The following is a 19952-nucleotide window of genomic DNA, read 5'->3' as shown; positions in this document are numbered from 1 at the left end:
AGTCAGCTCCAAAGGCTCCAATATCCTGCTCCTCCGAGCTCCCTGTGGGATGCAGCTCCGGCTTTCCCGATTTTTGCCAAAATCCCCCGGGAATTCTGCCGGTGCCGCTTTAGGGCGGGGAGCGGGGCGAGCGCCGCCGTTCCAGAACATCCTGTGCGAGCGTGGGGAGCCATAAAAGGCTCAGGGATGGATCGGGAACGCCGGGAATTCGCACGCACAGCCCCGAGGAGGAGCCCAGCTGGGGAAACCCTCCCCGCCCTGAGTGTCCTACATCTTCCAGAGGGGGAACAGCAGCGCCGCTGGATTTACGCGGATTTATTTTGTTTTATTTTTTTTTCCCCCTCTTCCCACGCAGCAATTCCCAACCCCGGCTGCTCCCGGCAGCCCGGCAGGGAGTGGGAGGAAGGGGATGCTCGGAGGATTTGGGAAAATCCGGAGCATTTCCAGCCATGCTCCACCGGAGCTGTGAGTATTCCCGAGAAATCCCGGGAAAGGAAGGAAGGAGGGAGGGAGGGAGGGAATTCCTCTCTGGAGGTCACTGGGGGGATGCTTTGGGACCCCGTGTCCTCTCAGGCTTTTTAGGAACAGCCACAAACAAAGCTGGGAGTTTGTGTTCCCCTTCCAAAAATTGGGTGGGGAAAGATGATTTTTTTCCCCCCCTTACTTTTTGTGGAAAACGATTGGGTTTTTCCCATACTTTTTTCCCCCCAAAATTCCATATTTTCAGCTTTTCTCCTCCCAGCATCCCCAATCCCATTTCCCAGCATTTCTCCCAGACCAGGCCTGGCAGGGATGGGGTTGCTGTGACCTCTCCCACTGTGATCCGGCCTGGGGCTCTTCCCATTCCCTCTGCAGCTGAAATGAAGAGGAAAAGGAGCTCTGGAAACACAACCTGAGAGGCTGCAGGGCTTGGGGAAGCCTTTCTGTGTTGGACTCGTGCAGGAGAGCAGCTGCTGGGACAGAGGGAGCTTTTGGGAATGAGGAGGGGGATCCAGGGTCCTGGTGGGAGCTGGGTGGGGGAAGGGAGACCCTTTGCTCTTGCAGGTGGGTCCTTGCTCTTAAATTAAATTAAATTAAATTATTTAAATTAAATTAAAACTCCTGACCTCAACAGTGACATGAGCAAAGCTCACCTTGCTCTGCTGATTTTTCGGCCCACTCAGGATTTTAAAAAAAGGCCGATTTGGGCTCTTTCAATAAACGGAGCAGCTTTTGTCCCTGTCCCTGAGCCGTGACACCCCTGACGTGCTCCTGCTGGGGAATATTTCCTTCCACAACCCCTCTCCCTCCCATCAGGAGGTCGCAGCTGGCAGGAGGAGGCTGGAGAGGACCCCGAGGGGCCGGGCTGGGGGCCGGGGTGAAGCTGGGGGAGGCCAGGCCGGCCCCAGCCCCTCCTGCATCCCAAAGGATGCTCGGGATCGGGGGGGTACCAAACGAGCTGCTCGGGGCGCTGCTCTGCTCGGCACAACGAAATCCCTTCTAATCCCAAAGGTTTTCGCTCTTTTTGCCGGTTGTTTTCCAGGCAGAGGCGGGGAACCGGTGAGGTTTTGTTGTTGTTGTTGTGATTTTCCGGCTGGTTGTTACTATGGCGAGGGAGCCGAGGCGGAGGTCAGGAATCCCCGGCTGACAATTCCAAGCCTGCTCCTTTCATTCCCAGCTGCCGGGGTTGGAGCAAAGGCACCAGAACCCGGCTGTTCCCAGCCCCCTTTCCCTCGGGACACGGGGGAGAGGAAGAACCTTTTTCCCGAAGTTTCCCCGGTGGATTTCTCTGCCCGCTGAGTGGGGGCTGGGTGTGTTTGTCCCGCTCCTGGTGGCACGGGGGCGGTGGCAGGTGGGAATTTTGGGGTTCTGAGGGTCATCCTGGCTCTGTCCCGTTCCCACATGGGAGGAGATTTGAGTTCCAGCCTTTGGAATTTCGACCCTGGAGCAGCAAAACTTCCAAATCCTGGAGAGAAAAGAGATGGGAAGGAAAAGGAGCTGCTCTGACATCTCCCCCCGTTCATCCCATGGATCCCTTGGAGATTTGAGTTCCAGCCTTTGGAATTTCGACCCTGGAGCAGCAAACTTCCAAATCCTGGAGAGAAGAGAGATGGGAAGGAGCTGCTCTGACATCTCCCCCCCGTTCATCCCATGGATCCCTTGGAATCCCGCCTGCCTGGCTCTGATAAATCCCAAAAAATTGCAGATCCATAAAAGCCACGAATCCAGGGGCTCTCCAAAATCAGGGATGGGTTTTCCTTGGAGGGACTATCCAGGGAGAGGTCCCGCTGTCCCCTGGAGCCCTGATCCCTCTCCGGGGGTGCCGCGGGGCTGCCCCTGCCCATCCACGCTCCAAATCCACTTGGAAAATACTCTGGAGGGTTTCTTAAACCAAGGAATTTCATCCTTTCCATCCTTAAACCAAGGAATTTCATCCTTTCCATCCTTAAACCAAGGAATTTCATCCTTTCCATCCTTAAACCAAGGAATTTCATCCTTTCCATCCTTAAACCAAGGAATTTCATCCTTTCCACGCTCCAAATCCACTTGGAAAATACTCTGGAGGGTTTCTTAAACCAAGGAATTTCATCCTTTCCATCCTTAAACCAAGGAATTTCATCCTTTCCATCCTTAAACCAAGGAATTTCATCCTGCAGAGATAAGGAGCGGAGAGGGCTGGGCCCCAGCTCCGCCGGGGAAAAAGCAATTTCCCTTCCTTTGGATTTCCAATGTCAATCAGTCTGGGAGGATGAAGCGATAATTCCCCGGGCCTGGGAGGGGAATGTGGCCGCAGGAAGCTCTGCCAGCTCCCAGCACTGCGCTGGTGTCGCTTCCCGGTGAAATCCAGGTGATTTTTGGAGAGCCGGAGGCGAAGGCATGGAATTCAGGAATTCAGCGTGTGAGCCTGACCTTGATTTCCTTTAAATAGCACGGCAGGGAAGAGGAGCAGAATCTTTGTGTGCCAAGGCAGAGGAATTCAGGCAGGGCTTTGCATTCCAGCAGAATTCCCGGCTCTTTGCTCCTTTATTCCCATGGAAGACCTGCCCGGAGAAATCCTCATCCCTCTCCAAGCGCCCTCTGCGTGCTGGGATGTCGAAAAGGAATTTTTAGGCCATTTTAGGCAATTATTCCTGAGCTTTGGACGGAGAAATTGCCTGGCCCCAGCCAGGTTCTGCTGCTGGCAGGCACTGGAGTGGCGCTGGTTGTGTCTCATCCCAGCACTTTGGATTTGAAGGAACAGAGGTCAGGAATGCCTGGACGCAAATCCATCGAGCTCCTGGAAAGAGGAGCTGGCTCTGCTTTGCTAATGAACCAACCCAGGCTGAATTTTTCCATGAAAATTCACCTGGAAAGGAAATCAATCATGCGAGGGAGCAGAACCCCGGAGCTGCCAGGGCACAAATCCCGGGGCTGCTCCGAGCTGCTGCTCGCTCCTTTTTCCTTGGATTCTGGGAGGCTGGCAAGCGTGGCTCCATGTGCTGCTGCTGCTTTTTATCGTGCCTTTGTGTTCCTTTGTCTGCGGCCCCCCTGGAGCCGGGAATTTCCTGGAATTGCCCCGGGAATTGCGGATGGGCCCACGGCAGGTCCTGCTGCTGGAGGCTGGCAGCCCAAGCAGGATTTCTCAGCTTATTTATGAATTCCTCATGCCATAAATGATGTTTTGTGCGCTCCTGAACATTTATGTGGGAAGATAAATAACAATAAAAACAAACAGCTCTGCTCGGACTAGTCGGATTTTGTGGAAGCTCGGAATTGGGTGGGAAGGATGGGAAGGGATTTCCCTCCCAGAGTTGCTTTTGTCCCTCTCCCTTCGCCCTCTCTCCGTCCTCCCGCGCTAATTAAGCTCATCTGCATCGCGCTTAATGAAGGAGAGAGGAGATGGGGCAAAGACCGCGCGTTCCCAGCCCTCTGCTGGGATTGGAGCCGGGGGTTCACGTTCCTCAGGGATGTGAGGAAGGTCAGGAGGAGGAATCCGGTTGCTCAGAGAAGGACAAGTTCCCCAGCCGGGAGGAAAACAGGCGTGGAAGGAGCAGAGGCTGGTCTGAAGTCACCTGGGGGCGGGGAAGCTCGGGAAGCAGCAGAACGAACTGGCTCCAACCTTCTCGCCTGGTTTTTTTTTTTTTGGTTTTTTTGTTTTCCCACCTCTTTTTGTTTTGTTTTATTTTTAGGCTCGCTCTCTGCATGAGCTGCTGAGGCGGCTCTGGAGCCGCAGGATTGATGGAGAGGCGCTGAAAGGTGGCGGTGCTGCGCGGGGGGGTGGCGGTGACACAGGGGACAGGCGACAGTGACAGGGCTGCTCGGGGGGTGGGGGTGGCACCGGGGACAGGCGACAGTGGCGCTCTGGGGGTGACACAGGGGACAGGAGGCAGTGACAGGGCTGCTCCGGGGGTGGGGGTGGCACAGGGGACAGATGGGAGTGGCAGGGGTGCTCTGGGGGTGACACAGGGGACAGGTGGCAGTGGGAGGGCAGCTCTGGTCCTGCTCTGCTCCTGCCAGGGTGGGGTTTGCACTCTGGGATTTTCCCTCAGTTCAGGAGGAACATTTCGGGGCTGGAGCGAGTCCAGGGAAGGGAATGGAGATGGGGAAGGGTTTGGAGAGTCCTGAGGGAGCTGGGAAGGGTTTGGAGAGTCCTGAGGGAGCTGGGAAGGGTTTGGAGAGTCCTGAGGGAGCTGGGAAGGGTTTGGAGAGTCCTGAGGGAGCTGGGAAGGGTTTGGAGAGTCCTGAGGGAGCTGGGAAGGGTTTGGAGAGTCCTGAGGGAGCTGGGAAGGGTTTGGAGAGTCCTGAGGGAGCTGGGAAGGGTTTGGAGAGTCCTGAGGGAGCTGGGAAGGGTTTGGAGAGTCCTGAGGGAGCTGGGAAGGGGCTCAGCCTGGAGCAAAGGAGGCTCAGGGGGAATTTGTGGCTCTGCACAACTCCCTGCCAGGAGGGCACAGCCGGGGGGGATTTGGGATCTCATCCCAGGGAACAGGGACAGGAGGAGAGGGAACTGCCTCAGGCTGGGCTGGGGAGGCTCAGGTTGGACATCAGCAGGAATTCCTCCTGGAAAGGGCTGGAAGGGGCTGCCCAGGGGGGTTTGGAGGTGTCCAAGGAATTCCTGGACGTGGCACTGAGTGCTCAGCTCAGCGACTGGGCACAGCTTGGCAGATCCTGGAGAACTTCTCCACCCTCACTGATTCCAGAACTCTCTTTTCCAGCACCAACCCCTTCCCGGCGGCCGCCATGGAGCTGCCCAGCACCAAAGACTTCCAGTGGAAGTCTCTGGCGCCGCTGCCCAGCCGCAGGGTGTACTCCACGCTGGTGGAGGCGGGCGGGCAGGTCTTCGCCGTGGGCGGCTGCGACGACAACGGCGTCCCCGTGGCCTCCTTCGAGGCCTACTCGCCCGAGGCCGACCAGTGGGCATCGCTGCCCGCCATGCCCACGGCCAGGGCCGGCGTGGCCGTCACCGTGCTGGGCAAGAGGATCATGGTGATCGGCGGCGTGGGCGCCGACCAGCTGCCGCTGAAGGTGGTGGAGATGTACAACACGGACGAGGGGCGCTGGAGGAAGCGCAGCTCGCTCCGCGAGGCCGCCATGGGCATCTCGGTGGCGGCCAAAGGCAAGTGGGTGTTTGTGTCTGTCTCTCTGGGAGCCTCTCAGGAACCACGGGCAGCCCCGGGCTGGCAGACAGCGGGGGGACACTCTGGTGCCCCGACAGTGACAGCGGGGGGACACTCTCTGGTGCCCCGACAGTGACAGCAGGGGACACTCTCTGGTGCCCCGATGGCAGGGGACACTCTCTGGTGCCCCGACAGTGACAGCAGGGGGACACTCTCTGGTGCCCTGACAGTGACAGCAGGGGACACTCTCTGGTGCCCTGACAGTGACAGCAAGGGACACTCTCTGGTGCCCTGATGGCAGGGGACACTCTCTGGTGCCCCGAGGGAACCGATGGCAGCTGGGCTAGTCGCCTTTGCCTCCAAAGAGACACTGGAGACGTCGGCGGAGGACAGAAGGTGACTCTCAGCAGGGGACAGCCCAAGGTTTATTCGGAGCCCCACGCCTCAGTGGGCGCGTGCTCAGAGTAAAACAAAAGGAATCTCAAGGTTACGTTTAAAGCGGGGGAGGAAACCGAAGGTAGATATGTTTGCTGAGCAATAAAGGCCCGGAAGGGATGAAACCTTAGGGAATGGACATTTGGGATAGAGCATAAAATAACATTTAGGGGCTGAGCCCTGGCCTCGGACTAATCACTCGACGACTTGGACTGAAAGTTCTAGACAGAGGGGATGGGATGGTGAGTGACTGACAGAGAGCCAGGGCGGGGATTTGGGGATGATCTCAACCCAGGAGAATGGTTACACAGGTAGAGGGAGGGGGTACAAAAAGGAGTAAACCATTTGGAGAAAATAAGGGGATACAGAACCAAAACTATTACAAAGTATTACCAAATATAAAAGCTTGCTACAACGAGTGTTGGGGAAGATGGGGAGTTTGGAGAGGAAGTTTCACAGCTGGAGGGTGTCACCCTGATTTTTTAAGGTTTTCTAAGCCTTCTGATGTTTACATTCTTGTAGCAAACTCTCCCACGCACATTCTGTAAACAATTAATTGTTTTGCCTTCTTTTATGGAGGAGGAGAAATTTGACGGGCTGCTGGTTTGTCCAGTGCCATTGGAGAGGTGGCACTGTCACCCTCCAATCCACTGCCACCTTTGGAAATCTAGAAATGTTGGAGTCAGAAAATAAACTCCCCCTTTTTACCTTGAGAAGAGCAGCGTGCCCTATAGCGACATCGGGGAGGTCCCTGAATGTGGAACCTGAGAGCAGGAGAAGCAAACGAGACAGGAATTCTTTTCTTTTCTCTGAGGCCTCTCCCTCTGCCTTTCACCTTCCCAGGAGAGAAACCCAGGGTGAAGGGATCATGTTCAAAGAATGTGAATGCCACAGGAGGGACCTGCCAGGGCCGTGGCGTTGGGGATCTGGTTGATAAATTGATGATTAAAGGTTGGGCTTGGCGAGCTTGGAGGTTTTTCCCAGCTTTGAGTCTGTGCTTGGGCACAAAATCCCGCTGGACGGCAGGCCCAGGGCCGTGGCGCTGGGGATTTGGGATCTGGTTGATAATTTGGTGATTAAAGGTTGGGCCTGATGAGCTTGGAGGTTTTTCCTGGCTTTGATTCTGTGCTTGGGCGCAAAATCTCTCCAGGCTTGCTTTGTTCATCTCCAAAACATCTCCTGTGCTTCCAGGAGTCTCCAAAACATATTCTGTGCTTCCAGGAGTCTCCAAAACACCTTCTGTGCTTCCAGGAGTTTCCAAAACACCTTCTGTGCTTCCAGGAGTCTCCAAAACATCTCCTGTGCTTCCAGGAGTTTCCAAAACACCTTCTGTGCTTCCAGGAGTCTCTAAAATATATTAAGTGCTTCTAGGAGTCTCCAAAACACCTTCTGTGCTTCCAGGAGTCTCCAAAACGTCTCCTGTGCTTCCAGGAGTTTGGCCTCGTGCATTTGTCACCTCCCACCCTCCTGAGGCGCCCTGCAGGAGGCTGGAAGCACAGACAGAGCCACCCCCGGGTTTGTCACCAGCCCTGGTGGCTCTGCTGCTCCCTGGGGGTGTTTTGGACAGCTTCAAGCTCCAGGGGCTCAGATCCAAATTTTTCATGGCTTTACAGCAAGTTCTGGTCCTTGAGTGGATGTTTTTTGCAAGGGGGGGATGGATTTTTTTTTTTTTAATTTTTTTTTTTTTTTTTGCAGGGCAGGGATATTTCTGGTGTTTTTCCATTTTTTCTATAGCAGTTCTGTGTGGGTTTTTTTTGAGGGGGTGATGGATTTCTGGTGCTTTCCTGTAATAATTTCAAGGAATTTTTGGGGGCTTTTTGCCCCATCCAGATTACAGGGTGTACACAGCAGGGGAGGGGGATTTCTGGTGTTTTCCCATAGAAGTTTTGTGGGATTTTTTTTTTGCAGGGGTGGGGGGGGGGAAGATGGATATCTGGTGTTTTCCTACAATAATTTCATGGTATTTCTTGGGGGTTTTGCCCCATCCAGATTACAGGGTGTATGTAGCAGGGGGGGTGGATTTCTGGTGCTTCCCTACGATAATTTAATGGGATTTTTTGGGGTTTTGGCCCCATCCAGATTACACGGTGTATGTAGCAGAGGGGTTGGATTTCTGGTGCTTCCCTACGATAATTTAATGGGATTTTTTGGGGTTTTGGCCCCATCCAGATTACACGGTGTATGTAGCAGAGGGGTTGGATTTCTGGTGCTTCCCTACAATAATTTAATGGGATTTTTTGAGGTTTTGGCCCCATCCAGATTACACGGTGTATGTAGCAGGAGGGTTGGATTTTTGGTGTTTTCCTACAACAATTTAATGGTATTTTTTGGGGTTTTGGCCCCATCCAGATTACAGGGTGTACAGAGCAGGGGAGGGGGATTTCTGGTGCTTCCCTACAACAATTTCATGGGATTTTTTTGGGTTTTGGCCCCATCCAGATTACAGGGTGTATGTAGCAGGGGGGTTGGATTTTTGGTGCTTTCCTACAATAATTTCATGGGATTTTTTGGGGTTTTGGCCCCATCCAGATTATAGGGTGTACAGAGAAGGGGGGTTGGATTTCTGCTGCTTCCCTACAATAATTTAATGGGATTTTTTTGGGTTTTGGCCCCATCCAGATTACAGGGTGTACGCAGCGGGCGGGATGGGCTCGGACCTGCGGCCCCACAACTTCCTGCAGCACTATGACGTGCTCAAGGACATCTGGGTGTCCCTGGCTGCCATGCCCACCCCCCGCTACGCGGCCACGTCCATCCTGAGGGGCACCAAGATCTACGTGCTGGGTGAGGACCGGCCCTGCTGCCTCCTCTCTTCTTTCTCCTTCCTCCTCCATCCTTTCTCCTTCCTTTTCCTTTTCCTTTTCCTTTTCCTTTTCCTTTTCCTTTTCCTTTTCCTTTTCCTTTTCCTTTCTTTTTCCTCCTTCTCCTTCATTTTTGTTCTTTTCTCTTCCTTCTCCTTCACTTTTATTTTCTTTTGCTTCCTTTCTCTTCCTTCTCCTCTTTCTCCTCTTCCTCCTCTTCCCCCTTCTCCTCTTCCTCCATGCCTGACAGATGGGATCACTGGGATCCCTGGCACTGGAATAATGGGAATCCCTGGCACTGGGATAATTTGGATCCCTGGCACTGGGATAACTGGGATTCCTGACCCTGAGATAACTCAGATCCAAACACTGGGATAACTGGGCACCCTGGCACTGGGATAACTGGGATTCCTGGCACTGGGATAATTGGAATCCCTGGCACTGGGATAACTGGGATTCCTGGCATTGTGATAATTGGGATCCCTGGCACTGGGATAACTGGGATTCCTGGCACTGGGATAACTGGGATTCCTGGCACTGGCATAACTGGGATTCCTGGAATTATGATAATTGGGATCCCTGGCACTGGGATAACTGGGATGCCTGGCACTGGGATAACTCAGATCCAAACACTGGGATAACTGGGCTCCCTGGCACTGGGATAACTGGGATCTCTGGCCCTGGGATGGATCCCTGGCCCTGGGATGGATCCCTGGCCCTGGCAGCAGCAGCTGCTCCATCTCCCCTGCTCTCAGGATCTCAGGCCAGGGCTCACTGGATCCTCTCATGGAATTCCTCTGCTCTTCCCAAGCCTGATCCCAGCTCTGCTCTGGGTTTGTCTGGATCAAACCGGCTCATTTCAAACCCCTCCCTGTGCCTGCACCATGGGTTGGGGGCAGAGATTGGAAAATTCAGATTTTTCCTGTCATGAGACAGAGAAGTGAAAAATCCCCAGTTTGACTCAGGGGCTGGAGTGATGCCTTAGGTTTTTAGTTTTTCTATTTTTCAGATTCTATTCTACTTTGGTGTGCAAATCTAAGCTTCCTATTATGGGATGGTGAGCTCTCTGCACAGAGCAGAGAGACAAAACAATTCCTTCTCTAGCTGGGACCAAGGACCAAGGATCCAAAATCTCAGCCCAAGAGCACAAACAACGTGGGCTGAAGAGAGAAAAACAAGGATGGGACTGCATGGGCTGGAGCTGGAATTGGACAATTAACTCCAATATGCAAATGGAGCAGAACTTATAAAATGAGAGACCCTTTGACCAGCTGTCCATTTCGTGACCATTTTGGTTCATCTTGGGTTCGTTTTGTGACCATTTTGGGTGGTGCTGCCCAAGGTGGATCCATTGAAACCCTTTAATAAATCCCTGATTTGTTCTTTAGCTCTGTCTGGTCTCTGCTCTAGCTCAGCCTTCCCAAGGCCTCAGGAGAGCTGAGGCTGCTCCATCCCTGAGCTGGAATTCCCTCTCCTTTCCAATTTCTTCTTCTTGTCCATTCCCTCTCTTTTCCATTCCCTCTCTTTTTCCATTCCCTCTCCAACTTGGGTTCGTTTTGTGACCATTTTGGGTGGTGCTGCCCAAGGTGGATCCATTGAAACCCTTTAATAAATCCCTGATTTGTTCTTTAGCTCTGTCTGGTCTCTGCTCTAGCTCAGCCTTCCCAAGGCCTCAGGAGAGCTGAGGCTGCTCCATCCCTGAGCTGGAATTCCCTCTCCTTTCCAATTTCTTCTTCTTGTCCATTCCCTCTCTTTTCCATTCCCTCTCTTTTTCCATTCCCTCTCCAATTCCCTCTCCTTTCCCATTCCCTCTCCTTTCCAATTCCCTCTCCTTTCCATTCCCTCTCTTTCCCAGGAGGAAGGCAATCCAAGTACGCCGTCAACGCCTTCGAGGTCTTCGACACGGACACGCGCTCCTGGACCAAGTTCCCCAACATTCCCACCAAAAGAGCCTTCTCCAGCTTCGTGCCCACCGAGGAGAAGCTCTTCAGCCTCGGGGGGCTGCGCCAGGGCCGGCTCTACCGGCAGCCCAAGTTCATGAGGACCGTGGACGTGTTCGACCTGGAGCAAGGTCGGGGACCCCGAGGGGCCTGGGGACACGGGGATGGGTTTGGGGACACAGGGATGGGTTTGGGGACACGGGGATGGGTTTGGGAACACAGGGATGGGTTTGTGGACACAGGGATGGGTCTGGGGACATGGGGATGGGTTTGGGGACACAGGGATGGGTTTGGGGACACGGGGATGGGTCTGGGGACACGGGGATGGGTTTGGGGACACAGGCATGGGTTTGGGGACACGGGGACGGGTTTGGGGATGGGTTTGGGGACACGGGGATGGGTTTGGGGACATGGGAATGGGTTTGGGGACAGGTTTGGGGACACAGGGATGGGTTTGAGGACATGGGGATGGGTTTGGGGACACGGGGATGGGTTTGGGGACACAGGGATGGGTTTGGGGACACGGGGATGGGTTTGGGGACTGGTTTGGGGAAACAGGGATGGGTTTGGGGACACACAGAGTTGGGTTTGGAGACACAGGGCTGGGTTTGGGGTTTGGGGGTGTCACAGAGCTGAGTTTGGGGACAGACCTGGGCTTGGGGACACAGGGATGGGTTTGAGGTTTGGGACACAGGGCTGGGTTTGGGGTTTGGGGCACACAGGGCTGGGTTTGGGGTTTGGGGCACACAGGGCTGGGTTTGGGGTTTGGGGCACAGGGCTGGGTTTGGGGCTCTGCCATCCTTGCAGAGCACAGAGCTCCCACCTGCTGCTGCCTTGAGCTCAGCTTAGAGGACAATTTCCAGTCAGGATTACCGAGTGGAACGGGAAAACCTCACTCCTGAGTCAGCTGGATCCAACAGTGGGATCACAGGGGACAAACCCAACAATTCCATGGGGTTTATCACCCCAAGGTGCAGCAGCCAAACTGCCCTTCCACGAGCCAGGGGCTCAGAGAGGCAGATGCTCCCCCAGGAGTGGGTGATCCCACAAAAGCCAGCGTGTCCTGTCCTTCCAGGGGGCTGGATGAAGACGGAGCGCTCCTGCTACCTGAAGAAAAGGCGAGCAGACTTCGTGGCCGGATACCTGAGAGGCAGAGTTGTCGTGGCTGGGGGCCTGGGTGAGGCTCTGGGACTGTGGGAACCCTTTAAAAAGGTGCTGGAATTGTTGTCATCCCAAAAAAAAGGAGAAACCGCAGGGCTGGCTGGTGGGAGGGGGCAGGGAAAACAAACCCCATGAGGGGACGGGTACAGAGCAGCCAAGAGAAGCTCGATGGTGCTTCCCAGATCATCCAGCGCCTCCTTTTGTGCTTCCAGGGAATCAGCCGACAGTGCTGGAGTCGGCAGAGGCTTTCCACCCCGAGAAGAACAAGTGGGAGAGCCTGCCCCCCATGCCCACCCCGCGCTGCGCCTGCTCCAGCATCGCGCTGCGGGACTGCCTGCTGGCCGTGGGGGGCGTCAGCCAGGGGCTCAGCACGGCCGTGGAGGCCCTGTGCCTCTCTGACTCCTGAATCCCACCGGGAACGCGGCCCTGTGCCTCTCTGACTCCTGAATCCCACCGGGAACGGGGCCCTGTGCCTCTCTGACTCCTGAATCCCACCGGGAATGGGGCCCTGTGCCTCTCTGACTCCTGAATCCCACTGGGAACGGGGCCCTGTGCCTCTCTGATTGCTGAGAATCCCACCGGGAACGGGGCCCTGTGCCCCTCTGACTCCTGAATCCCACCGGGAACGGGGCCCTGTGCCCCTCTCTGACTCCTGAATCCCACCGGGAACGGGGCCCTGTGCCTCTCTGACTCCTGAATCCCACCGGGAATGGGGCCCTGTGTCTCTCTGACTCCTGACTGGAATACTTCTGGAGGAGAATCTCACCTTGGACATTGCCCTGTGCCTCTCTGACTCCTGATCTGAGCCCACCTGAGGGGACATCCCACCTTGGACAGGGCCCTGTGCCTCTCTGATTCCTGATTGGAACTCCCTGGAGGAGAATCCCACCTGGAACAAGGCCCTGCCCCTGCTGTCCCCAGCAGTGGCAGTGGGGACAGTGCTGGCATCTCCCAGGACTGGGACAGCACCATCCAGCTGCTGCAGGGGCCTGGCTGCTCCTCCAGAAACACATCCAGGGATTCTGGTGCCTCCCTTCCTGGCACTGCTGTCCATGAGGAACCCCCACACTGGCCAGGGGTCCCCTCCTGTCACTGTCACAGCTCCATGGGGACACCCCCCAGCCAGGGGAACTGCTCCCCACAGCTCCATAGGGAAGGAACTGCTCTCCAGATCTCCGTGGGGACAGCCAGGGAAACTGCTCCTCACATCTCCATGGGGGAGGAACTGCTCCCTGCAGCTCCATGGAGACATCAGCGGGGGGAATTGCTCCCCACAGCTCCATAGGGAAGGAACTGCTCTCCAGATCTCCGTGGGGACACCCAGCTTCAGGCACTGCTCCCCACATCTCCAAGGGTCCCCGGCCGGGCTGTCCCAGCTGTGTCGCCTCTCCATCTGGGGCCGCTCCCGTCACCGCGGAGCTCTGAGGGCACTGTGTGGAGCTCCGAGAACACCGTGCAGAGCTCCGGGAACACCATGTGGAGCTCCAGAAGCACCATTCAGAGCTCCGAGAACACAGTGTGGAGCACTGGGAACACCATGCGGAGCTCCGAGAACACCGTTCAGAGCTCCGAGGGCACGGTGCGGAGCTCCAGGTGAGAACACCGTGCAGAGCTCGGGGAACACTGCGCGGAGCTCCAGGAACACCATGCGGAGCTCCGGGAACACCATTTGGAGCTCTGAGGCCACTGTTCGGAGCTCCAAGGGCGCCGTTCAGAGCTCCGAGAACACAGTGTGGAGCACTGGGAACACCATGCGGAGCTCCGAGAACACCGTTCAGAGCTCCGAGGGCACGGTGCGGAGCTCCAGGAACACCATGTGGAGCTCCGAGAACACCATGCGGAGCTTCAGAAGCACCATTCAGAGCTCCAAGAACACAGTGTGGAGCTCCGGGAACACCATGCGGAGCTCCGAGAACACCGTTCGGAGCTCCGGGGACACGGCGGGGACGGAGGGAGCTGCGGTCGGGATTCTCCTCCCTTCATTCCAGGCGGGATCCCCCGATGCTGAGCGCTGAGGAAAGGCAGGAGGGGAACAGGAGGGGAATGAAGGGAAAGAGGAGCTTTGCCCTCCAGCCCAATCTCCCTGTGAGCCGCCCCTGCACCGAGCCCGGCTGTTAATGAGGAATTTTCTTTGTCCTTAAGGAACCTTTCCCAGCTCTTTTTCTCCCGATTCCCGGGCCCTGCTCAGCGCTCGGTGCTTTGTTCAGCAGGAGCAGGGGGAGGAGGGATCCTTTGTGGAGCCTGATCCTTCCCTTCCTGCCTCCAGAAATCCTGGACATAGCAGGGCCCTGGGAAAGAACCCGCTGGAGGATTTATGGAGGAGGTGACAGCGACTGGGGGTGACAGAATCACAGCTGGGAGAGTCCCGAGCTTTCAGAGAGGGGGACAGGAGCAGCTCTGAGCCCCCGAGGAGGGAAAAGCAGCTCCAGGTCTCTGCCTTTGGATGAACTCCAAGCTTCCATCACCCCACAGGATCATCCCTGGGACATCCCTGGAGCTGCCGAGTGCCAGCCCAGGGTGCCGCTGGCTCGGGGGGGATTTTCCTCACCCCCGGAGGGTGAGGGCAGCATTCACCTCCCTCCCCTGACCCTTTCCAGGCTGCGCCTCACCCCTGCCCTTCCCTGGGAAGCTCCTGCTGGGAAATGGGATCCTGCAGGACACAACCTCCCTGGGAAATGGGATCCTGCAGGACACAACCTCCCTGGTTTTGGCACAGCAGGGCTGTGTCCACCCTCCGGGTGGCGGAGATGTGACCTGAGCCCAGTTCGGGTGGGTCGGGCGCTCCTGGCTGTGCCTGCCGGGCGGGTTTGAGGATTTCAGCGGGTTTGGGTGGTTTGGTTTGTGCTGAGCCGCGCTGGGTCTCCTCCCAGAGCTGTGAACAGCAGATGGCATCCCTGGGCTGAGCTGCGGCTGCAGCAGCACCCTCGGCAGCCCTCCCGCTGTCCTGGGCTGCCCTGGCCGGGTGGTGCTGGGCCAGGGCGGCTCTAAAATCCCATTTCGGGTGCTGCAAGATCCAACGAAAAACTTGGGTGCTGCGCGCCTCCCGCAGTATTTTATTCCTGTAGAAAGACATCCCTGAGGAGCCCAAACACGTGCCAGGAGCTGGGACAGAGCTGGATTTGGGTCCAAAGAGTCCCTGATGCCGCTGCCCAGCGCCAGCCCGGGAAATGCCTCCAGGGCTGGGTCCCGCTGCAGCTCCCCGAGCTCTGCAGCGAATCCCTTGGGATGAGAGGGCCCCAGAGCTCCTTTCCCTGGAGAAATGTTGGGTTTGTCACCAGCCAGGCCCTCCTGGGTCTGGGGGGCTGCAGGAAGCCCTGGGCCCGTCCCTCTGCCCCCGGCAGCCCCCGGGACCCCGCGCCCTCCGTGCCCGCTGCGCTCCCTGCTCGCCTTTATCCCAACCCGGCCGAGCCTTTGGAGTTTTCCAGCCACAAAAAAATCCCGGAGGGGCCCCGGCCGTGTCCTCGGCTGAACTCCCCACGCTCGCAGTTTGCTGAGAGGCTTTTCAGCCCCGGTGGCTGCTCCGGCACGGAGGCTGAGGGCTGAGCTGGCCCTGCTGCCAAAAATCGTCATTTATCGTCCCCGAGCAGACTTCGTCTGCACAAACAGGAAACTTCCTCAAGGAACAGCCTCCAAAGGATCCGGTGGTGGAGCAGAAATGATTCCTGCACCTCGCCATGGGCCCAGGATATGCGGCTGGGCTGGCCCTTGCTGTTGGGGGACAATATTTTTTGGGGGTCAGCGCTGCTTTTTGGGGTCAGCTCTGCCCTTTGTGGCGATAGCTCCCAAAAGGAGCCCAGTGTGGCGTTGTGTGAGGGCTGCTCCAGCTCCAGCTGGGAATTGCGCTCTGGAGAGCTGGGGATTGAGCTCTGGGAAGCATCTCTGTCACTGCCATCCTCGTCCCTGGCATGTCCCCAACCCTGTGGGGCCACCAGCAGCGGAGTCACCCCCGGCTGCTCCCGTTCCCGGGGAATCTGCCGGTGCTGGAGCGGACGTGGAGTCACCTTCCTGAGACACAGACGCTTCCTGCTCGCAAAATAAAAGCTCCAGATTTTTTTGTGGGTTTTTCTGGGATTTTTGGGGGGAATTTTTCTTATTTTTCCTCTAAATGCCTCGGAGTTTCTGCAGCCCCACGTGCTGTGACACCCCCAGTGCCCGGGAGGGTGACAGGGACACCTGGGGGGTGGATTTGTGATAAAGGGAGCCTTGGAGGGGTGGTTTAATGGAAAAATATGGATGGATGGATGGAATCCATGGATGGATGGAATCCATGGATGGATGGATGGATGGATCCATGGATGGATGGATGGATAGATGGATGGATGATGGATGGATGGATGGATGGATGGATGGATGGATGGATGGATGATGAATGATGGATGGATCCATGAATGGATGGATGGATGAATCCAGGAATGGATGGATCCATGGAAGGAAGGATGGATGGATCCATGGATGGATGGATGGATGAATCCACGGATGGATGGATCCATGGATGGATGATGGATGCACGGACAGGTGGAACCCCCAGCTGCACTCCTGGGGTGGCCTCTGCTGCTCTCATCATCCGTGGAAGGCCATAAATGACTTTCCCAAAGGCTCCCATTGGCGCTGATGAGTTTTCCTTCTCCTGCTGATGGATGGGGAGGATCAGAGCAGCCGCGGCCTCCTCCGGGTTTTTAGAGGGAGAATGGATTTCACACCTGCCTGAGCCTCCGCGGCAGCGGGTGAGGAATGCGGGGGCTCAGGGCCACGAACGAGGGGCGAGCGTTAAACTTTTTGTTGTCTCTGGCATTTTAATGACTCTTCCTTTCCCTGCGGGAGGTCTCCCTGCTGCTAGAGAATCTCTTTCGTGATGTTTATTCCTTTCCCAGTCCACAAACAGAGCCTGTGGCCACCCAATCCCGAGGCCGAGCCACAGGTTTTGGCCGGGATGTGAAGTTTTCAGAGCGGGGATAAGGCTGTAGGATTTATTTTCATGTAATAAATTCATTAATACAAATTCCTCAGGTTGCAAGCAGTCCGAGCTGTGACCGAGCACCAAGCCGGGCTCCGAGCAGGTTTCCCTGACGCGGAGCCAAATTCCTGGCTGGATTTCAGGTTGGTTTTAGTGGACACGCACTGGGGCCGCGGGACAAGCCCGGTTTGGGATTTCCAGGGGAATTTCGGTGGATTTCCCCAGCGGAGAAAGCCGCGGGTGCTGCCACAAAGGAGGATCCTTATCAGCGGATTCCAGCGGGCTGCGCTCCGCGTCCCTTGGCATTTCCATGAAAATGGGAAAGGCTTCCTGAGCCGCTCTGGAACAAACATCCCCAGCCTCCCTCCCGGCCGCAGCACGGAATCCTTGGGAGGAATTTATCCGCTGGAAACAGAAACTCCGCGGGGCTGCACGGCGGGGGAAACCTCGGGAAAAGCATCCCGAGAAATCCACCGGGACCCCAAACACGGGGCTGGAGCTCGGTGCGGGCTCCAGCGCTTTCGGGGAGGGAGGGCTGAGCCGGGAGAGATCCCGTTAAAAACGGGACCACACTCCCGGTAATAAAGTGATTTCAGCGTTTATTATAACAAAAAAGAAAGGCCTAAAGCAAGGGATACTAAAAGTGATTTCAGTATTTATTATAATAAAAGAAAGGCCCAAAGCCAGGGGTACTAAAGGTGATTTTGGCATTTATCATAATAAAACAAAGGCCTGAAGCCAGGGGTACTAAAGGTGATTTCAGCAGCGACAGCGACAGCGACAGCGACAGCGACAGCGACAGCGACAGCGACAGCGACAGCGACAGCGACAGCGACAGCGACAGCGACAGCGACAGCGACAGCGACAGCGGCACTTTCCCCTGCGGCCGGTGCAATCCCTTTGCTGAGCGCAGCCAGGGAGGTCTGAGCTTCCCCTGCCCGGCTCTGCCGCAGTCCCCGGGCCGTGCCCGGACAGGATCCTGTTTGCTTTGCCGCTGAAATTGCGGCAGTTCGGTTCAGCTCAGCTCCTCCCCGCCGTGTTTATCTTCCCCGTGGCCCTTGGAAACGGCTCCTGTTGCCGCTCTGTAAATAATTCATTGCCACAATTCATTAGCGCCGTTCATTATCGCCGTTCTTTATCACAGTCCATTATCACAATTCATTATCGCAATTGCTGCGGCCCGGGATCGTCTTCGGATGTCCCGGGCTGATTTTAAAACGAGCAGAGAGATTTGTCCCTGGTTTGCTGAGCTCGGGGAGAGGTTGGAGGAGGGAAGGAGCAGCCCGGAGCTGCTCATCCCTGTGAGGAACCCCGGTGCCACGCGGCCAGCGGCCATAAAAATCAGTGACAGTGGCAGGGGAGGGGACCTGTGTGTCTTCGTTGCACCAAAATGACATTTAATGTGTGTGGGACCGCACTGGGACAAGTGACAGCCACGGAGAGTGGCCCAATGGCACCAAAATCACATTTAATGTGTGTGGGGCTGTGCTGGAGCTGGGCACAGCCACAGAGAGTGGCCCAATGGCCCCAAAATGACATTTAATGTGTGTGGGACTGGTGCCAGCCATGGAGAGTGGCCCAATGGCACCAAAATCACATTTAATGTGTGTGGGGCTGTGCTGGAGCTGGGCACAGCCACAGAGAGTGGCCCAATGGCCCCAAAATGACATTTAATGTGTGTGGGACTGGTGCCAGCCATGGAGAGTGGCCCAATGGCACCAAAATCACATTTAATGTGTGTGGGGCTGTGCTGGAGCTGGGCACAGCCACAGAGAGTGGCCCAATGGCCCCAAAATGACATTTAATGTGTGTGGGACTGGTGCCAGCCATGGAGAGTGGCCCAATGGCACCAAAATCACATTTAATGTGTGTGGGGCTGTGCTGGAGCTGGGCACAGCCACAGAGAGTGGCCCAATGGCCCCAAAATGACATTTAATGTGTGTGGGACTGGTGCCAGCCATGGAGAGTGGCCCAATGGCACCAAAATCACATTTAATGTGTGTGGGGCTGTGCTGGAGCTGGGCACAGCCACAGAGAGTGGCCCAATGGCCCCAAAATGACATTTAATGTGTGTGGGACTGGTGCCAGCCATGGAGAGTGGCCCAATGGCACCAAAATCACATTTAATGTGTGTGGGGCTGTGCTGGAGCTGGGCACAGCCACAGAGAGTGGCCCAATGGCCCCAAAATGACATTTAATGTGTGTGGGACTGGTGCCAGCCATGGAGAGTGGCCCAATGGCACCAAAATCACATTTAATGTGTGTGGGGCTGTGCTGGAGCTGGGCACAGCCACAGAGAGTGGCCCAATGGCCCCAAAATGACATTTAATGTGTGTGGGACAGCACTGGGACAGGTGACAGCCGTGGAGAGTGGCCCAATGACATCAAAATCACATTTAATGTGTGTGGGACAGGTGACAGCCATGGAGAGTGGCCCAGTGGTACCAAAATGACATTTAATGTGTGTGGGACAGCCCTGGGACAGGTGACAGCCATGAGGAGAGGTTTGGTGCAAGGCTGTGCCCACGACTTGTGGTTCCACCTTCCCCGAGGGACATCCGTCCTCGAAAGGTCACTCCACAACCTCACCCCGGTGACAAAACCAGCCAGGGGACAGTGCCACCCGCCTGGGTCTGCACTGACAGCGAGACACAGCCCCGAGGTGCTGCGAGCTCCGTCCTGTGTCACCTCTGTGTCACCTCTGTGTCACCCCCGCAGAGAGGAGCCGGCGCTGGGTTTGAATCATCCCTGGCAGGCGTTTGGGACCCCCTGCTCTGCCCGAGAGCGCCGGGAGCGGTGGGAAAATCCAGGTCTGGGTGAGTAATCCCGCAGTTATCTCCCTCTGCCATCGATCCAGGGTGTCCTCACACAGGCCAGAGCCTTTGTTTCGGCTGTTCTGGGAAATAATTGCATTCTTTTAATATCTCCAAAGAAAGATTTACCGCGGGGAGACCACACGGGGAGAAGGTGTTGCTGAGGGAGCCGGGAGAACTTTCCGTTTTCCCCCCGGCTCCGGGCCTGGAGAACTTTCTGGTTCCTCCCTCCCAGGCTGCGTGTCCAGGAGGGCAAAGGGTGGCTCTGTGGGAGT

General features: G+C 56.2%; 1 protein-coding gene across 1 annotated transcript; it reads left to right on the top strand.

Annotated features, from left to right (window-relative positions):
- The first annotated feature begins 270 nt into the window (after window positions 1–270).
- On the top strand, window positions 271–13046 carry KLHDC8A (kelch domain containing 8A). Its single transcript, XM_041422633.1, has 7 exons — window positions 271–465; window positions 4149–4215; window positions 5172–5572; window positions 8628–8792; window positions 10665–10880; window positions 11825–11926; window positions 12123–13046. Exons 3-7 carry the CDS (start codon window positions 5197–5199, stop codon window positions 12314–12316), a joined length of 1053 nt encoding a protein of 350 aa, XP_041278567.1. The 5' UTR covers window positions 271–465; window positions 4149–4215; window positions 5172–5196; the 3' UTR covers window positions 12317–13046.
- The last annotated feature ends 6906 nt before the right edge of the window (window positions 13047–19952 follow it).

The sequence above is a fragment of the Onychostruthus taczanowskii genome, unplaced genomic scaffold, assembly GCF_017590055.1.
Source record: "Onychostruthus taczanowskii isolate IOZ18803 unplaced genomic scaffold, ASM1759005v1 scaffold74, whole genome shotgun sequence".
NCBI lineage: Eukaryota > Metazoa > Chordata > Aves > Passeriformes > Passeridae > Onychostruthus > Onychostruthus taczanowskii.
Note: the sequence above shows the minus strand (reverse complement) of the source record. Positions and strands in the feature narration are given on the sequence as shown.

Coding starts and splice junctions, on each gene's coding strand:
- KLHDC8A (XM_041422633.1), top strand. CDS start 5,197: ATGGAGCTGCCCAGCACCAAAGACTTCCAGTGGAAGTCTCTGGCGCCG. Junction 5,573..8,627: donor CATCTCGGTGGCGGCCAAAG/GCAAGTGGGTGT, acceptor GGCCCCATCCAG/ATTACAGGGTGTACGCAGCG. Junction 11,927..12,122: donor TGTCGTGGCTGGGGGCCTGG/GTGAGGCTCTGG, acceptor TTGTGCTTCCAG/GGAATCAGCCGACAGTGCTG.